The 19,598-nt window shown below is 39.1% G+C and overlaps 2 protein-coding genes across 2 annotated transcripts in view; both read right to left on the minus strand.

The window, feature by feature from the left end:
- TLL2 (tolloid like 2) overlaps window positions 1-1,516 on the minus strand; it is a 154,186-nt gene extending 152,670 nt beyond the window's left edge. Inside the window, exon 1 of the mRNA XM_017879970.1 lies at window positions 1,108-1,516. Within this exon, the coding sequence (XP_017735459.1) occupies window positions 1,108-1,282 (175 nt within the window). The 5' untranslated portion in view covers window positions 1,283-1,516. The remainder of the gene's footprint in view (window positions 1-1,107) is intronic.
- A 4,262-nt stretch (window positions 1,517-5,778) lies between these two features.
- The window catches only part of TM9SF3 (transmembrane 9 superfamily member 3), a 71,355-nt gene continuing 57,535 nt past the window's right edge, over window positions 5,779-19,598 (minus strand). The window contains exons 11-15 of the mRNA XM_017879998.1: window positions 19,394-19,462; window positions 15,994-16,140; window positions 15,374-15,457; window positions 15,174-15,250; window positions 5,779-9,988 (exon numbers count right to left, since the gene is read on the minus strand). Coding sequence (XP_017735487.1) covers window positions 9,921-9,988; window positions 15,174-15,250; window positions 15,374-15,457; window positions 15,994-16,140; window positions 19,394-19,462 — 445 coding nt within the window. The 3' untranslated portion in view covers window positions 5,779-9,920. The remainder of the gene's footprint in view (window positions 9,989-15,173; window positions 15,251-15,373; window positions 15,458-15,993; window positions 16,141-19,393; window positions 19,463-19,598) is intronic.

The raw sequence follows: 19,598 nt of genomic DNA on the forward strand, positions 1-19,598 counted from the left end.
GGAACCTGGAACTGATAGAGGCTTCCAGGGCTTGAAGGGGCGATCACCGGCCCACAGGCCCCGCATAGACCTGGCCAGCCACAGCCCCGGGAAGGAGCACCTGCCCCTCCGAGGGTGGAGGTCGCACTCTTCCCTCCCCATTCTTCTCTGCCGACCGCCAAGGGAAACGGGGCCGCACAAAGCCAAAGATAAACACCACTACCCGCGGGCCACTGGCCATGGGCCAGGAGCGTCTGTGCGAGCCTCTGAGCTCAGCCTCTCCCTGGGAGCGTGAGCACCCCTCTGTCAGTGCTGGAACCGCCCCACACTCATCAGCTTGCTGGAACATGCGCTCGGGGCCCTTCGGAGGCTAAGGCTTCAACGACTCCAGCTCGGAAGCCGCTCCCCTCGGCACTCACGAGCCGGTCGGTGGCCCGGGGAAGCGGGAGCTGCAGCACCCGGGCGGCAACTGCGCCCGAAAGGCCCGTACGCCCCGGGCGCCGCTTCCTGGCGGGATTAGAGCACCTGCCGGCTTCCATCTCCACCCGCCCAGGGCGACCCTCAGGCCGGGACCGCTACAGGGAAGTTTTGCTCATTCTTCCTCGGCGACCCCTTTCCTTTTGCCCGCTGTGACGCTTTTCTTTTTAAAATCTCTTCACAAGAGTAACCACTGATCTTGGGAAACTTTGCGCGAAACTTACAAATGCTGTGAAATCGGAGCCAGGAACTCCATCTGAGCCTGGGAGCGCCGCGCCCAGCCCGGCTCTTCTGCTACCGCCCGGAGCGTCCGGCGGTGGCCAGTGCTGCCCACTCGCTGCCAGGCGGCCCTGGCACCCACCCTGCCCTGAGCGCCCTCTCGGCCTCGGGCACCCGCCCTGATTAGCTTCGGGAACGCGCCGGCTGCCGACCCCCCGGTGCGCACCGCAAACCTGGGGCCGGGACGTCCCAGCCTCGGAGTGGTTTTTAAGCAATTCCTCGCAGGCATTGTCTTCCCGGGGAGCCGGGGATCTCAGGGGAGGGGAGAGGAGACCCGCCCCACAGACGGTAGCGCAGGCTTGCCCACCACCTCATTTGCATTTCAAAGGCAAACTTCTGCGGGACTTCCCTGGCGGCGGCGGTGGCACCTACCGGCTTTGCAAGGGTCGTGGTAATGCTCCAGCTGCTGCTCCGTGCCCTCCTCGCCGTCCAGCGCCGAGTAGTCTGCGGTGGCGTCCGGGCGCTCCCCGAGTTCCCCGGCGCCGCGAGGCAGCGGCAGCAGCAGCAGCAGTGACACCAGGGCCCCAAGTGCAGTTGCCTGGGGCATGGTGGCGCGGGGCCGGCGGGGGCAGAGGGAGTTGCGTGCACGAAAGCTCAGCTCGGCCGAAGGACGGCGCACACTAGGTCGGTCGGCTGCGGCTGGGACTCGGTGGTTACACAGGGCTGCCGGGCATGGCTCGGGCGCGGAGCAAGTGGAGCGCGGCGCCCCCTGTCTTCGTCGAGGCTCCGGGAAGCAGCTGCTCGGAGCTACTTGCCCGGCGGCCGAGGCTGCGGCGGCTGCGACTGTGGCAGTGGCGGCGGTGGTTGGAGCAGTGGCCGCTCCGCCCCTCTCCACTAGGGCTGGACGACACAGCCTTCGCCAGGAGCCCTGGGCAGCCAATCACTCGGGCGCCCGAGGCGAGGCCCCTCCTCCTCCCGGCACCTCCGCAACTTCGGAGGAAGGCGAGCGAGGTGAAGATGCTGAAGCCAAGGGCCGGGGGCCAGCTCCACGCCCACCCAGCCAAAGGCGCCTGCCCAGGGCGCCACCTCGGCCTCTGGCTCCCAAGAATGCTGTTTCTGAAGATCGAAGCTGGGCTTCCCGCCTTGTTTTATTTCCATAACTCACTTTACAACTCCCCGATGCACACGTGGCCAGAGGCAGCAACAGTGGTTAGAACTCCGAGCGCTGGACCAGGAGCCCTGTGTACACGATTCATGTCACTACCAACGGGCTATGTGCATTCGGGCAGCTGCTTCTCTGCAGGGATGAGTGAATGTCTCTGAGGTCCCTTTCAGCAAAGAAAAAAAAATCGAGGATTTCGATTCTCTCAGCTCTCTCCACATCCCCCAGTCCAGCCATGGAGGGCGCTTGCTGGCGGCACCCACCTACCCTAACCTAGAGGCTGGCGATAGGTAGGAAGAAAGATTTAAGTCCACAGATTTCCCCTCTCGGTGACCCTATCTTTCAGTAAAACAGTCTAAGATGCTTCATACAGTCAAAAAGACACAAATGAACAGCTGTACGTGCTATTTGTGTTACATTACAGACATGTTTTATTAAATAAGCCACTCACTGTTCACTTGATGGAATAAAATGACCAATTTCTGAAGTCTGTTTTTTTTTTTTTGCCAATTAAAACATATGCCCAAATAATTTAGGAGACTAATCAAGAGATACTTGAAAACCACTTCTATTTTGTACCTTAAATGTAAAAATTGTCAGAACTGAGCCATCTTGATTTAGAGATATAAAAGTATTACTGTGAGGCTTTTCAAAGATCTTTTTACACAAGTAAAATGTCCCTGTCAAGTATAACACACAAATGTGTATGTGTAGACATGTTTTGCATCATGCCCAGTAGAATCTTTTTCCAATTTAAACTGCAAGCAGAAAAATGGACAACTTTCCTTTTGGATTTCCACATGGTTTCACATACATCAATGACAAAATAGTCAACAGGGATCCCAGAGCTGGGCTTCACATCAAACTCCGAAATTTCTTGCACTTATGGGCATCTGTCTTCTCATCTATCAACTAGGATAACAAGTCCTTCACACAAGTAAAGGGCTAAAAGTTAACTACTGGAAGGATGCTACTCATATTTTGTCCTCGTTCTTAGAAATGCAATGTTGACCCTGCCTCATGCTGTTTTCATCAAATGGGCACATAACATACAGAATGGAGCCAGACAGGGCAAGATCTGGTTAGAAACTGGCAGGTGGGAGGAAGGAATTTGAAGGGGATAAATGCCACCAAATGGCAGAGAAGGCCAAGTGGCCACAACATAGGCAAAGGAGTGTGAGGGGGTCGAATGGCATGCATTTCTGCCTGAATACCGTAAGGAGTCAAACCCAACGCCATAGCTCTCTGCATTCACCCCTATGAAGGTCACCACCTTTGGGTAGACAAGTCCAAAGAGTCAACATCTAAAAGGCCTAACAAACTTCTGTGACACTTCCAGGTCTCCAGATGGCACTAGGCAAACCACCAACTGGCTTCCTCATTAGAAGGGAATTCCTCTGGAAAACAGACATGAGAGGCCACCTCTTGTGCAAGCAATGAGGTTGTGAGCTTTTATGACCTCCAATCCCCACCTGGTGAGTAGTGGCCAGTCTTCTCACCAACACCCTTTGTCCAAATATTTTGAAGACAGTGATGTCGAAGAATGAGCAAGCTGCAGTTTTATGTTATTAAAGTAGAAGGCCAGTTTAGTTGCTACTTTGACTACCAACCAATAAATGGCAACAAAATATTTGGTTCACTAGAAAGATCAGAAAGGAATGATAGAAAAGGGACACCATAAGATAGAACTATAAAAGCTAAACTCTAATCTGGGTTAGATGATTTTTTTAAAATGTATTTTTTCCTTAATTTAAAAACCATGAAAAAACTGGAGGTAGATTTAGAATAACAGGCTTTATGACATAAAACTGCTCAACTTAGCTCCATTATTATATTCATAATTACTTCAGGGTTTCCTCTGCCTTATCTTTGGGTCCTCTGTGAACCTGAACAAGTGTTTTCCTCCTCTCAGATGTCCATCTCCCACCCAACTCATTCCATCTCTACCCCTACGCCCAAAGTAACTGGGTTCTCTTGCCCCTTCAAATCTACTGAGTTTTATCCACCTGGGCCACTTTCTCATTTTGCCTTTCCAGGCCACTATACATGATAATTTATTCCAGTGCAGGCAGTAGAACCTCCAAAATAGAGGGCACTCTCATCATGCCAGCTCATTCTTTCATTTACACTGCTGACCACTGAGAAGATACTGAGCTTTTTGGAGAATGTAATTAAATATATTACAATTTTTAGCAGCTGCTTAAAACCCTTCCTGGCTCTCCAAAACCTTTATCCAACCTCCTCAGGGTGGCATACGAGGTCCTCCATCCACCACCAAGCCTTCCTTTTACCTTTCCAGTCTTGGCTCCTTACAACTCCCACATTCCAGTTTTCTGGCATTAAACACCCTGCAGTCATCCTAACATGGCCTCGCTGCTTCACACCCTCCATGTCTGCCTGGGACACCTTGATAACTGCATATCCCACATCCTCATACCAGCATCGCAGCTACCCTATCTGTGACACTTACCTACCCAGGACTGCCCTACCTTTCTGGTCTATAATCGCAGCAGACCTCTCTAACCAACTCCAACTTAGAATCACCTTCCACGTCTCACTCTCCAGACTCTCCCTTTTCTTCACTGACCTTCCAAGATTAAGTCCTGTAATCCTAGTGGCTTAGACTGAGACAATAAGAATAACCATAACATTGGCCAGCCCCACTTATATCAATTTTCCCCTGCAACCATCTCCTGCATGTTTTCCCCTTTGAAATGGCTGTGAAAGTAATCATGCAAACTTTGAAAATCATTTTAAATAATTAAGTAATTTAAAATACATTTGTAAACTACACTGATTCCACATGTCCCAATTAGGCTTATTCCCCCCTTTTCTGTTACATTGCACAGTAACAGTTCCACAAAAATAGTTCACTTGAAATCAAGAAACTGGTTGCATAAGAGTCCCTTCTGTCCTTAGTTTTCCAACCAGACAAAAAAGTGTTCATTAAAGAAATCAAAAGTAATCCAAATTTGTACCATTTGGCTAATGGGAATTGCCAAGTACAGGTGTTGACCGAGGCAGCTAAAACTAGAAGAACCAAGAAGGTTGGTCAGGATTTTTAAAAACTAGTCAGAAACGGAAAAACAAAACGTACAAATAGACATGGAGAAATTAACCCCTGATTTCAATGTGGCACAATAAAAATAATCTCTTCCATTTGCATAGAACACTAATTTTCAATGCAACTTCTGCATATATTATCTGCCTCCCAGGCTAGAGAGGGTGACACTCCCATTTTACAGTTACAATAGTCAAGACAACAGGGCCCTGAATCTTGATTACTTCTGGGCTAAACATAAGAGCACCTTCAGCTGCTCTGGTTTATCCACAAAACACGGCTATTTACTCTACCAGCTTCACAGGACGGTTGTGAGGGAACAAGTGAAACTGCTTTGAAAAAGTAGTAAATGCTAAACAAATGCAAAGTATCATCAATCAGAGGATGGCAGGCAAATAGATGGTAAAGTCTGAGTATACAAAATAGGTATACAAAAAAGTCAAAAGAATGGCAATAAAAGAAAAATCATTCCTAAGAAAGACAATCTTACTCATTGGACCATTCTCTCAACTTTACGGTACATTAAAGTCCTTTTTCAAAATATAAATTTAAACCTTTTTTAATACATCATTCTAGGGGTTGGCAGACTATGGCCTGCGGGCCGTTTTTGTGAAGTTATACTGGAACACAGCCATGCTCATTAGTTTATATAGCCTACTATGGCTGCTTTGGTGCTACAATGATAGTTTCAGCAGAGACTGGATGGCCCTCAAAGTCTGAAGTGTTTACTATCTAGACCTTCACAGAAAGTCTGCAGACCCCTGCTTTATTTAATTGTGGACAACTATAATTAAGTTCTTCATTTGCCTGTCAATAATGGGTTATCCCTTATGCTTCGTTCATGTTTCAAAAAGGAAAGAAATAAGGAATCCAAAGGAAGTACATTTAACCTTTTATTACTTTTAAAAAATCCAAATTCAGATAAATTAACACACTAGGTTAGAACCTCAATTGTATTTGATACATTATATACTGGACTTCTATTACTAAAAAGCCAGTTGGAATATGGCCTATATGAACCAAAGAGTGCATACAAAATGGAAGTGATCATCGGCAATAATTGTTTCCTTGGAACTCTGCACCGACTGTCCATGCTCTGTGGGGACTTACAAATTCAAGTTTGACACAGATGAAAAGCCAACTGGAGCTGCTTTTCCAAGAATGTTCTGTTGTCCTTCAAATGGAATTCCATGTTATTTCTTCCTTGCCTTAAGCTCTTATATCTTTCAAATGACCCAAGTTGATGAACTGGAGTAAACACAAACTATGCTGCAGTTATCAATTAGCAAGCGCCTAGTTCACCAATACTTCAAAATAAACAGACTTCACAAGTTTATTTCCATTCCTAACAGTGGAATAATAACTTAGTTTTGCTCACTTTTGTCTTTGTAGATTTCTGTCTACAGCTCCAGTAAGAATGCTAAATCAGATGGCTTTTAGGAAATCCTCATAGGAGAGAACTAGAGTTGTTCCTCACACTGAATTTAAGTCTTACAAGATCTCTACAGGTTCATATGTTAACTTTCTGATCTAACCTACTTGTAAGTCTAGTTTATTTCTGTACACACTTCCAAATAATCTTCATAAATGTTCACTTCTCTGAAATGTAACACCTTGATTGATGAAATAGTTTCATAATTATATAATTTTAGTGAAGATATAAAACATTAATGAATACTTGTGTTTTAATACATCACTACTCCTACTTATTACATGTTCCAATAAACCAATAGAATGAAGCACTAAGACACGGTGAAATCTAAACTTAAAACCTAGATGGAACTGCCATAGAGATTACAAATGGGTCTCCCCACCACAGAATTCATATACAAAAGCCCTTCGGTATGTAGCTTTTCCTGAACAAATACATTAATACACTTCTCACATTTGTAAAAATTCAAGGTTTTAATAACATTTCTTTGCAAGACATTTGGTATAAGGTGGTTAATAAACATTAGAAAACAAACACTATATCAAAATGGATAAGATTTGTGAATAAACCCTAAATAAAGTGGCTTTTGGAAGAACTGGATTTTGCAGCAACCAACTTTATAAAGAGGTCCATCCACTCTCAATGGAAAACACCCAAGCATACCATTCGCTAGGTTCGGATATCACCACAATGTAATGAATTCTGAGAGTATGGGGTTTGATTTATGGGCAACCCCGGTACAATCTAGGAGCCCAACACGATAAAAAATACTAAAAGAATGCTTCACCATCCCTCAGGCCAGTACATTTCCACCTGATCCTACTCTTGTATTAGGCTATATGTATACAAATGTCAACTACTAATGTAGTTAAATTTCAGGAGAAGCATGCTTAAAGATACACGGGGAATGTCTAGCCTTAGTTTTTGATAGTATTATTCAAAGTGTCAGTTGAAAGAAATTAAGCAAAGAATGTTAACAAACGAAAGACAGATACACAGCATTAGTGGGGGTATGAAAATCTCACCCTTCAATTAACTTAAATAATGTTCTATTTTCTATTCTACAACTTAGCGCTAGGGAGCTAAACTATTTGTGAATTACATCTTCTGTAAGAACAAGACACACACACACACATTCAGCCCCTCTACACAGCCAAAAACCAATACAAGTCCTTTTCTAAAAGACTTTAAAGGTGATTAATATTCATTGTAATGCTCTTAATGTATTTGGAAATTAGAAAATTATTTTTCACCAGATTCCAAAGAACTTCAAATAAAGCTCAATTGAGTAGAAAGAATTGGTGTACCTGAAAGTATTTAACCCACACATTTTCAATAAACCCTACATCTTACCTGCAAGATTCATATCATGAGAAACAAATTTCATTTTACTAAGACAAAAGCTTACTGCCCAATTTATACTCCCATCAGACAGACTACGTACTGGTATGTTAAAAGTACTTTTGAATAAAAGCGGTGAGAAAGAAACCAAAAAAGTATTTTATATATAGTTAAAAGGTTACATAAATATAAGCAAACTAAATATTAACTTTTAGTTTCTTTTTTAGAAGCATCTTAAAGGCCAAGTAAGAAGGAAGAGAAAAGTGGAAGTACCAATAAATTACATTTAATATATCATTTTGTCCTCTTGAAGAGTAGATTTACCTACAGCTTCTGATCAAATATGTTGGATCATATCAATCATACTTAAGAGGTAAAAAATCGTACTTTCACCTTTTAAAGGACTTACATGTCACAATATAGGATGTGGAGTCCATCAATATATAGATACATATTTTGAAATGAAAACATCTTATGTAACTATTAATCACATGATTTTCATAGTAAGGTTTAAATACAGGTGTTTCAAGTCTTTCTAAAAATACCATTATACAGTATTGTTTTAGGTGGTCATTTGCATAGCAAACTATTAAAACTAGAAACTCAGTGGTTCTAGGAAAACTTCATATTATGAATAGTTCCAGAAAAATGTATTCAAATCACTTCTCTTACAAAACTGTAACTTTTATTTGCTGATCCAATAGTATGTTAACCACTTTTACCCCATCTCCACTTTACACGGTACACCAACCTGAACAGATTTTGTGCCACAATTTCATTCAAAGGGTTTGTCATTCACTTTATGATTGTGCTGGATAATCTAGATATAAGCAAGTCTGGAGATTTCAAAGTATGGGTCCCCTGTATGAGAGTAATATAGTTTATATATTTTTTAATGGCATTAATTTTGCCTTTTGAACAGAAAGTTATCTTCAAATTGCAAACACATTTATTTCCACAAAACAATTTGGTCAGGAAATTTTATTTGAACATTCTAAAGCAATAATGCTTTAGATGTTACTTAAGTGTCCCAGACAGGATTAACAAAATTAAATGTCTCTAAATTACAAATTTGGCTCCTGTAGGAGTCTCAGAAAATAAACCAAAGAAAACAACCCCCCTCCCAAAAGAAGTATGACACACACATTTTGAAGAAACCCCAATGTTTCATGCAATGGTAGGCAAGATGTAAAAGGCCACCCAAATCACACATTTCTACACCAATCATCATAAGAAAAAAGTACTCTGTAGTCGATTTGTACATCCAAATGCATTTGGGAATCTATACCTACGTTACATTATTTAATGTTATATACATTTATTACCCACCCCCCTTGTTTTTAACAATTTCTTATGTAAAACCTTCATTCAAACCCAAAAGATGTAAGACTAACTTGGGGGGAAAAATGATAATCGCTTTAGACATTCAGTTAAAATGTAGTTTATCTAAATCTCAAAATGTTTAATAAAAACAAGTATCTTCTCCATTTAACACTTTTGCTTTCTAACTGTACAGTAAATTGCATTGTAGAGAGTACACCTCTGTCTTCAAACTGTATCTTCTTTGGATGGAATTAAGATGTAACTGTAAAGTTTTAAGATAAATAAATGGGAAGTTGGTCCAACTAAGATGACAGAAGATATATTACATGCAGGATTTAATATTTTCTAATTCCCTCTTAAAAAAAAAAAAAAAAAAAGGATGCAGTTGGATTGGGGGGGAAAAAAGAAAAGTCAAAAAAGAACCCAGATTCAATATATAAAATGTCCCACAATAGGTCGACAATGGCAGTAAAATAAGAGGAAAAAAGTAATCTTTCTGGAACATCATTTTTCAATAACATAGAAACACTAAGTGCCAGGAAGATTCCTATTCATGTAATTTTAGCATCCAAGTTTCCCTCTATTTATTTTATTGGAACAAATGCTTTAAATAAACTATTTGTCCTCTTCACTGAAGAGAGCTGGTCTATTTCATCTTTAATGAGCTAGTTTTTGGGAAGATTAGCCATGTACTGTAGTAATGCCTACTGCATAAAATCCAAGCATTTGCTGTGAACAGTTGGAGAAAGCAGTCAGTAAGAACCTAGGATCAATGGAAATAGATGTTACTTTAAGCCATCGACGAAAGAGAGACCCACAAAGTACCCGGTGTGTTAAAGCCCAAATCTCTTCTTGCGTTTGTTTTGCTGTGCGAGTTCCACCCCTATGAAAAGAAATTGATCTGAAGTTCCAGGTTTTCTTGGGTCTTAGTCAATTTTCACATTAGTATAGATTTTTCGGACAAAGGCACTTGTTCCCATGTAACCAATCGCTCCTGTAAAGATAAAATAAGATGTTTTGAAACAAATACATACAGAGCAGTATCCATCATTTAAAAACACTAAATACTCTATGCTCTGGAAAGTTACTCTTTTTTAAAGGTAGTATCTTTATGTTAGTATTCTCTCTGAACTTACTAAAACTGTATCATTTGCTTTGCAAATCACCTGATACCATAATACACCGAGTCTGACCATCATACACCACATGTAACCAAGCAGCAATTATTTCTTGTATAATCAGTAACTACGGAATTAAAATACATCTTTTATAAAGCAAGAATAATTTCATAATGGCAAAAGGCTGTTAAATGAAAAAACATGCCTTCTTTGATTTGAAGATACATTATTCTAGGTCATTAAAGCAAAAATCAATATATCTTCCCAAAATCCAATAGATAAAGTAAGAAGGGACAGGGGATTCTCTTAAGGAAGGACAGGGAACCATGTCCCAATAGCAACTGAAGCTCTAGAGAAGAGGCATTTTCTGACGGCTTCTTTTTTATGTTTAAGTTGTAGAAGCTATGTAGTTGGTAGAAGGGATGATGTATTTGCGGGAATTGACAGGAGAGAGATGTAAGTGGGTCAGAAGTTTTGAAATGTTGTTTTTTAATAATTAGCCTCAACTAGAGCTTAAAACACCAGAAATCAGGGATATTTGTTTGTTTTGTTAAATATTTACCTCCTGTGTCTAAAATAATGCCTGGCACATAAGATACTTGGTAAATATTTGTTGAATGAATGAATGAATGAATGAATGAATGAACTGGATGGTTCTTTATTGCAAATACAGGGTGATACACAAGTATTTGCAGCTTTACAATTACTTTTGCAGCAACCTACTAATGGCTCTTTAGAACAATGCAGTTGGTTATTGAACTGTCAGAGAAAAAATCTACATTGGTCTTAGGAATATATGATGTAGACCAGTATTATTTAAAGCTTAAAAGAAAACCTTCCGTTAATTAACAATGGCAAGTGCACAACAAATGCCTAATTAATCACCCTTGAACCAACTTTTATTCACCGAACTGGTGAATGAAAGGCAAGAAACAAGCATCTTTCCTGTTTCTCCTATGTATGAACTATACCCCAAGGCTACCAACTGGTTGATGAAAGGAAGGTTATCCTTATGGAAGTATTCCAGCTAACAAATATAAAAGAAACAATAGAATTAGACTAGTGTAAACACTAATGAATTATTTGAGCTAGGCAATAACTATCAATGGCTGCTAACTTCACATAGAAATAGAACCAGAAATTATGTGCTCCCCTGATAAAAGCTTACAAACCACCTGTTAAACATTCTTGGACAAGTATTCCTGAGTATGATCAAGCCTACAGATCTAACTACCACTTGGAGAAACTTTAAATGACACTTCAACAATATAATCAGCAAAATCCAGAGTGTAGAAAACTCCACAGAAATTTTTTAAGTTTTAAAAATAAATTACAAGTGAGAGAGAGAACATCTATAGATTAAAAGAGCCTTAAGAGACATTTTAGCCAAGCAATTCATGAACCTTAATTGATCTCAATGTAAATAAACTATATTTAAAAAGAAGTCATTACAAGTGTGGTAAATTTGAACACTAACTGAATTATTCCATCATATTAAGAAATTATATTTATCTTTCAGGGAGGGACATACACTGAAATATTTACAGTTGAAATGACATAAGGTCTAAGATCCATGTCAGAATAAAAGGGGGGATACAAAGTGGGTATATAAATAAAACAAGATAGGCCATGAGTTGATAATTACACTGACATGGGGACTCACTATATATAGTATTGTCCCTATTTTTGTATATATTTGAAAGTTTCCCGTTATTAAATATTAAAATACAAAAAAAAATACAAAATGACAAAACAACACTATTTGCATTTATTTTTGCAATGACTAGTCATTTCTTTTATAATAGGAAATAATGATATTACATTTTAAAATATTGATAATGCATTTTAAAATAGTTACAATACAATTCTTTACAGGATAAGAGAAAAAACACTCAATTTTGTGAAAATATATCTGAATCCTTACGGCATGAAAAGATGTAAAAAATTTTAATTAGCATTGAAAATTTTAATGGTATAATACTAGAGCCAAACCAAATCCAATTTTCCAGATGTACAAAACATTGTTCCCTTTGAGCAGAAATATGCTTAAAATCAAAACAGTATCAACCTAGAGAATCATTTTTCCTAATCTTTTTTTTTTTTTTTTTTTGAGACAGAGTCTTGCTCTGTTGCCCAGGCTGAAGTGCAGTGGCACGATCTCGGCTCAATGCAAGCTCCACCTCCCATGTTCACGCCATTCTCCGGCCTCAGGCTCCCAAGTAGCTGGGACTACAGGCACCCACAACCACACCTAGCTAATCTTTTGTATTTTTTAGTAGAGATGGGGTTTCACCGTGTTAGCCAGGATGGTCTTAATCTCCTGACCTCGTGATCCTCCTGCCTCGGCCTCCCCAAAGTGCTGGGATTACAGGCGTGAGTCACTGCGCCCGGCCGCATTTTTCCTAATCTGATGAGTACTTCAAGAATAAACTTACAAGGGCATGACTTTATAAAAAGAGAATACTGAATATGCCCTCTAGAAAAGTAAATATTTTAGGAATAATAGAAGTGCACTATTAAACTTAATTCCTCAAAACAAAAATGCTATGCTCATAATATCCCACCTTAACGTAGTCATTTTTTCCTACATTTAAAAAAATCAACAAATATTTTTGTTCTAATTACTGACTTAAGCATTTTAGCAACATAAATTGATGGATATAATTTTTGTATTATGGTGACACTCTAATCACTTCCAGTCTAAACAGCTTCTCCCTACCTGCCCCTGAAAAATGAAGCACTGAAAGCATATAAACCCATTAAAGAATAAATGCTGGGACATTGCCAGAACAGCAGGGAACTGTAAATGTGCCAAGATTTTCAGGCAGCAAGATGAAATTTCAGCAGGAAAAGCACTCAAAAAATTTAGCTACATTTTCTTTGTAAATGTCAAGACGTGTTACCTCTCTGGGTCTTCCTAAGATCACTTATAGAAAAAGTCAAGAAAAATTTTTTTAACTCTCTGCCTAACTGATTCTATACCTCACTGAATGTTGGTGATAATCAAGAAAAATCAGATAAAACAAAGAGGAGTCCAGTGAACAATACTCTGAAGAAAGGATGGCCAATAATACTAAAGAAACCTTCTGACTGCCCAAGAATAGGGATGTTTCCACATGACACAATTTAGTTTTAACCTTCAGTCCCTCTCATCTTTTCCTCAAAGTTGGTTACTAATTGTCACAGGGAATGGCTATCACAGCAGCTATAAATAAAACATGTGACTATAACATAGAGAATGATCTTTCCTTGTGGAATGTTTCACTACTTTACAGACAATCCCATTTGTGTGTACGCACACACGTGATCACATTCATAGTGTATATGAATTGAACAGGCTCTTTTGATGGAGAAACAAAGCAATCTTGGTACCCCACAGGTGTCCATAAATGTCACACCAAGACCTAGCTTTTAATAAGATTATCACATCTTATATATATATATCTTATATAGCCAAAGATGGAATTATCAAATACACACATATATACATAAATAGCCAATGGCAAATAACAGAAAAAGGAGGAAAAGTACCCACTCTCTGGAAATGTTTCCACCGTGATTAGTCCCTCAGACTTACAACATTCCTAGAAAGTAACTAAGGGACCAGTCTCATTTATCAGGTAAAACACATCATTCCTACGAAGTAATTAAGGGACCAGTCTCATTTATCAAGTAACACTGAACCCCAAAAAAAATGAGTTACTTGTATGAGTTTCTGTTAAGGTACCTCTGCCTGGACTTGGTGTCATAAAGTTGTTCTGAGATGAAAACACAAGGTGTGGAATCCCACAGAGACTGTGCAGAAGCACAGACACAATTCCAGAGCAGAAGGAAGCACAAGGACTTCTAGGCTTCATCAATAGCAGCAGCAGGTACCCCTCACTGAGCATCTACCAGTCACCTGATGTTTATCCACGTTTAATCACTGAATCCTCTTTACAGCCCTATGAGGTAAGTATTATTTCTATTTTGCAAATGAGTAAAGTTGACGAAGAAAGGTTAAATAATTTGGCCAGAGTAACAGGGCTATTAAGTGGGGAATTCACACCCAGAACAGACTGACCCCAAAAGGCCAGATCTTTCCATACCTCACCATGTAAATGGCTATCCTTAACTGCCTAATAACAGTCCCAGCACTACACTTGGTGCTTTACACACATGACACTATTCCTCACAACTACTCTGAAAGATATGCCCATTTTACAGATAAAAATGAGACCTAGAAAGGTTAATGTGACCTTCATGGCAACAAAAAAAGCTGGGCAACAGCATGGACATTTATTCCAGTGTTTTCAGGCTCTCATACTTATGCCTTTCCCATTTATCATACTGTTTCCAAAAGTTCCTTATTTTCTAGCTACTTCACACATTCTAGAGACTCTATCATATGGTGAAAACTATTACCTCTTCCTTTTAATAGATGATTATGATAGATCCATAAATAGTGGTTTTATCCCCACTTTACAAAAACTTAGAGAGCTTTGGGAACTAGATCAAGGTGGAAAGCATACATATGGTACAGCCAGAACTTAAATCCAGTCTGTAGATACCCAAGTATGCAATCATAACAAGTAAACTGTGCTGTCTCATAGGTATCTCCTGGTTTCTCCAATAATAGTCTGAGAAGTTTCCAAACAGGAATCATGCAGGCAACACCTTAACATGCCTACATCATGATCTTCCATTGAACTTAAGCTTTAAAAAATACCAATTCTCAAACCAGGCACAGTGGCAGGTGCCTGTAGTCCCAGCTAGTTCAGAAGCTGAGTCTCTAAAAATAAATAAATAAAATGAAAAGCCAATTCTCAACATGAATGAAAACTAACTGTGGTATGAAATTCTGTGCTATACAGAATTACTAGAATTTCTATAAAAACAGAAATTAATAAGGTAATAAATTATGTTGTGGGGAAGAGTCAAAAGAACTGAAATCAGACTCAGGTTTATTTTGGTGTTTCTGATCAAACAACAGATAGAATTTCTTAATTTCCATTTACTGTATTTTTCCGATTCAGAGAAACTCAGATTTACTCACGATGTTCAAAGAATTTCATAACTTACCACACATTATCCCCAAGGCTGTGCTAAATACCGCCATATATCCAAAGTAAAATGATGTTTGAAATAAGCCATACATCCTGAAATAAAACAAAATATATACAGGATATCCATTTTTACGTTTAACATAAGGCCTTAAATATTAGTATTTAAAGGACAAATTTAGTTTCCTAAGTAAAAAGTGAAAAAATGTCTCCACTTACTTTGTTTTGAAAAAATAGTAGTAAAAGGAATACATGTAAACATAGATTGCAGTTGATGCAGCAGAGAGAAAACTTGTCCATTGCCTGGTGTGGGGAGGGGGAGAGAAGATAACTCTTTTGAATGAATGACACTAAAACAAAGATTTTAAAGCAAATAATTTAATAAAACATCCTTTAAAGTCCTTTAAAACTTATTTAAAAAACAAATGCATAGATATGGTATTTAAATTTATTAACAAGGAGAACATCTAAGAATTAGAAAGTTCGATATTGAATTTTGTCAGATTCCCTATTACCAGTGACCATAAATACACTATCTCCTTTTCCAGATCTAAGTCTCCTTGTGTTTAGAATGGAGCAATGCTTCTCATAAAACTCTTTTCATATCAAGCACTTTGTAAAAAACGTGTCTAACATAGAACTCCATTAATACATTAAAATTTGATATTATTTTTTCTCTAAAATATGTCTCATTTTTATAACTGGAAAAAAAATCCCTATGTTATTTTAAGTAACAAAATTTCTATACAGCTCTTTTACTCCACTTGATAGATTTCAAAGGAAATCTTATTTTAAAATATTATGGTTCCCCAAATTTCTTTCCACAAATAGGTACTTACCACCTGTAATCTTCTGCATTTAGTAGAAAATATGTGCACACAATAGTCACACAGACAGTCACAATGCACAGGATAACCAGCACCAGCATCATGAAGCCATAGACATAATAGATCTTATATGCCCAGAAAGATGTGAAGATGAAATACCTAAGTAAATGCAATAAAGACACAGGTTTCCAGTCTTTATTCTTAAAGCTCACTCTGCTCTTCCTAGAAGTCTCATATTTCAGTTCTCATTTTTTTCTCACTTAATGATTTTATTTCAAGTATCTTCCAACAGTTTCTCTTACCATGTCTTCATCAATTAAATCCACTAGAATTCTCTCAAAAAATTTCTTGGGATAATCTTTGAAAAACAGATTCTTCAGTAGGGCATTCACCTCTACACAAACTGAATAAAACAGAAGCTTAAAGAAGTATAATGTAGAAAAGAACAAATGAAAATAGCTAAAAAATCCGTATTTGTATCCATATTGTTTTGCAGATACAACACAATTCAAGCAATGTAGTTTGTATTTTATTAAACAGGAAATATAATACTCTATTAAATAGAAAAATAAGTTAGAGCAATAATGTGTAAAATTAGGAAAAGCAAGCCTAAAGAAGATTCACACTGTCTTCAGAGGACAGCAAGTGAAAGGGCTTTAAGATTTTTAATTAAGAAGAAGATCTTTCACTCTAATCCATTACCAAGTCATCATTAAATTACACAGAGCCTTTCAGCCTTTTTTCTTTTTCTTGTTGCCCAGGCTGGAGTGCAGTGGTGCAATCTCAGCTCACTGCAACCTCCACCTCCCACGTTCAAGCGATTCTCCTGCCTCAGCCTCCTGAGTAGCTGGGATTACAGGCGCACACCAAAACGCCCAGCTAATTTTTTGTATTTTTAGTAGAGACGAGGTTTCATCATGTTGGCCAGGCTGGTCTCGAACTCCTGACCTCAGGTGATCCATCCGCCTCAGCCTCCCCATCATTCATTCTTTCAACAAATATTTACAGAGCCCCTATCATGTATCAGGAAAGCAGTGAGAACCGCAGTAGACAACTCTACCCTCAAGAAGACTACTAGCTAGTTGGGAAACACCAGTAAAGACCATGATACACTGTGATATGTGCTACATGAATGCACATAAGGGGTTATTTTCCCATTGTGGCTGAATGGGGCTTTATGGGGGGAGAAGAATCAGATAAGGAATGCGGAGGGTAAGGGGAGCTAGAAGAATGTTCCAGGTATGCCAGGCATGGTGACTCACACCTATAATCCTAGCACTCTGGGAGGCTGAGGCAGATGGATCACCTGAGGTCGGGAGTTCGAGACCAGCTTGATCAACATGGTAAAATCCCGTCTCTACTAAAAATACAAAATTAGCTGGGCATGGTGGCGCATGCCTCCCCAACTACTCGGGAGGCTAAGGCAAGATAATCGCTTGAACCCGGGAGGTGGAGGATGCAGTGAGCCGAGGTAGTGCCACTGCACACTCCAGCCTGGGCAACAAACGAAACTCTGTTTCAAAAAAAAAAAAAAAAAAAAAAAAAAAGAATGTTCCAGGCACAGGAGCAGCAAAAGCAAAAGTGAGTAAATAAAGGGGATCCACTGCATTTTGAAAAACTAAAAGTAATTCAGTACGGCTAAAACTTTAAACGAAGGGGAAAGAACTAAGAAATGAAGTTGGAGAAGTGAACAGGACCAGTTCTTAGGTTATTAAGATGCTTAACAGCCATGTTATGGAGTTGGGACCTCACCTCAATTAAAATAAGAAGTGTTAAGCAAAGAAATGACATGACACCTTAAAAAGACCACTTTGGCTACCAGGAGGAGAATGGGTTTGAGGGTGGACAAAACAGATGTTGAAGAAACAGCAGAAAAACTATCTAGTGGAACACAGTGCCCGCAGAAGCACAAAGACATGTGGTTCAGAAATACTGGGGACAGGGGTAGAAAGGAAAAAGTAGTCACAGGTCAAGTATGGGTGAAGGCACAAAGCATTGTCAGACTGGAACTAAAGAAGAAGTTCCTGAACCGACTTTAATAAACCACAAGTTACAGAGACACACACTCCAACTCCTAAGATACTAATGCCCACAGCATATGCAGAACTCGTAAGTGACAACGAAGAGTTGTTCCATATCTACTTATGTCAGTTGTACCTGTTAGTACAATTAGACTAAATTGAATAAATTAAATGTTACATAAACCAATAAACATCAGAGTAAAAAGGATGTGTGGTTACGATAAAAATTATGTTGAATGCTTTGGAAAGATTTGATAAGGTGAGTCCCTTTAAAAAAGTTATAAAATTCGATGTGATTGAGATGGCTATAGACTGGGGCACAAATGTACAAATCTAGAAGGATTCTGCACTTAGAATGCTTCAGATAGGACCTTATGTTCTTGCCTCACTTTAAAAAGGATGGAAAACACAGAATCTGTATTACGAATGTCAAAGAAAAAAAAAATGAAAAAATTCCAATGAAGAAAAAGACCGTGGCTCTATATGAAAAAAAAAAAAAAAAAAAAAAACAGCGAAGGATGTACATTTACTTGTCTTAAAATATTACGTATGTATCTTTTTAAATAATTCTCTTACATGAGTCATCGTTTTCAATTAACCAACTACCAAATACAATAACGTCTGTTAAGAAAACTCCTACCATACAGGAGACAATCCGCAGTGGGGCATCTGGAAACACGTAAGGCTATTTTAAGTTGTCACAATGACTGGTATTTAGTGGACAGGAGCCAAGGGTGTATAGCTGCAATACCTGAGAAAGCCCCATATGGTGAACTGTCTTGCATAAAATAACCAGAGCATTCCCATCGGGGGCACTGGGACACAGACTAAGAAAAGAAAGGCTTTTTTATTTTGCAATGGTGACAAAGGATGCAGATGTAAAGCACAGTAAGTGGCACAAGGTGGCATACCTCTCACCTCCAATTACATACACACTTCCTAGCACTCCTGCAGGCCTCTATGGAAGGAACCTAGGAAATGACTATGCATCAAAAGATGTCAGGACCTAGATGGACTAGTAGGTAATGGTTTACCTAGTTCCGTAGATCCTCAGAAATATTTTAAAATACAATAAAACCAGGAATTCCTTAAATCATGCCTATGATCAAAGGCTGGTCTACCATTCTTTAACACATAGCTTTGATTTCTAAGATTTCCTCTTAGGTGAGGGAGGTCTAGAATACAATACAAAAAGATATAAACATCACCTGAATATTTAAGAACACAGTCAACAGCTACCTTTATATAGCCTATTAGACCCCTTTCTGGAATCATGGAATTAACAGACTATTAGATATTCTCCCAACTGATGACTTTACATGTTCCCTAACTCCTAAATTGTCTTACTATAATCAAATCCCTCAAAACATAAATACATTATCAAAACTTACATTTCAATAAAGATTGAACCAAAAGGTAAAATTCCACCCAGGCAAACAATAACTGCAGGCTCCATGAACCTGGAAAATATTAAAATTAATAGTAAACTTCCAGTATGATTTCCATATTACATAAACACTGATAACAGAAAGCAGGTACTTGACACTTAAAATCATCTCTGAAGGATAGAAATAAACCAGTAAAATGAAAAGCCAA

The sequence above is a fragment of the Rhinopithecus bieti genome, unplaced genomic scaffold (genome assembly GCF_001698545.2).
Source record: "Rhinopithecus bieti isolate Rb0 unplaced genomic scaffold, ASM169854v2 scaffold_425, whole genome shotgun sequence".
NCBI classification, from domain to species: domain Eukaryota; kingdom Metazoa; phylum Chordata; class Mammalia; order Primates; family Cercopithecidae; genus Rhinopithecus; species Rhinopithecus bieti.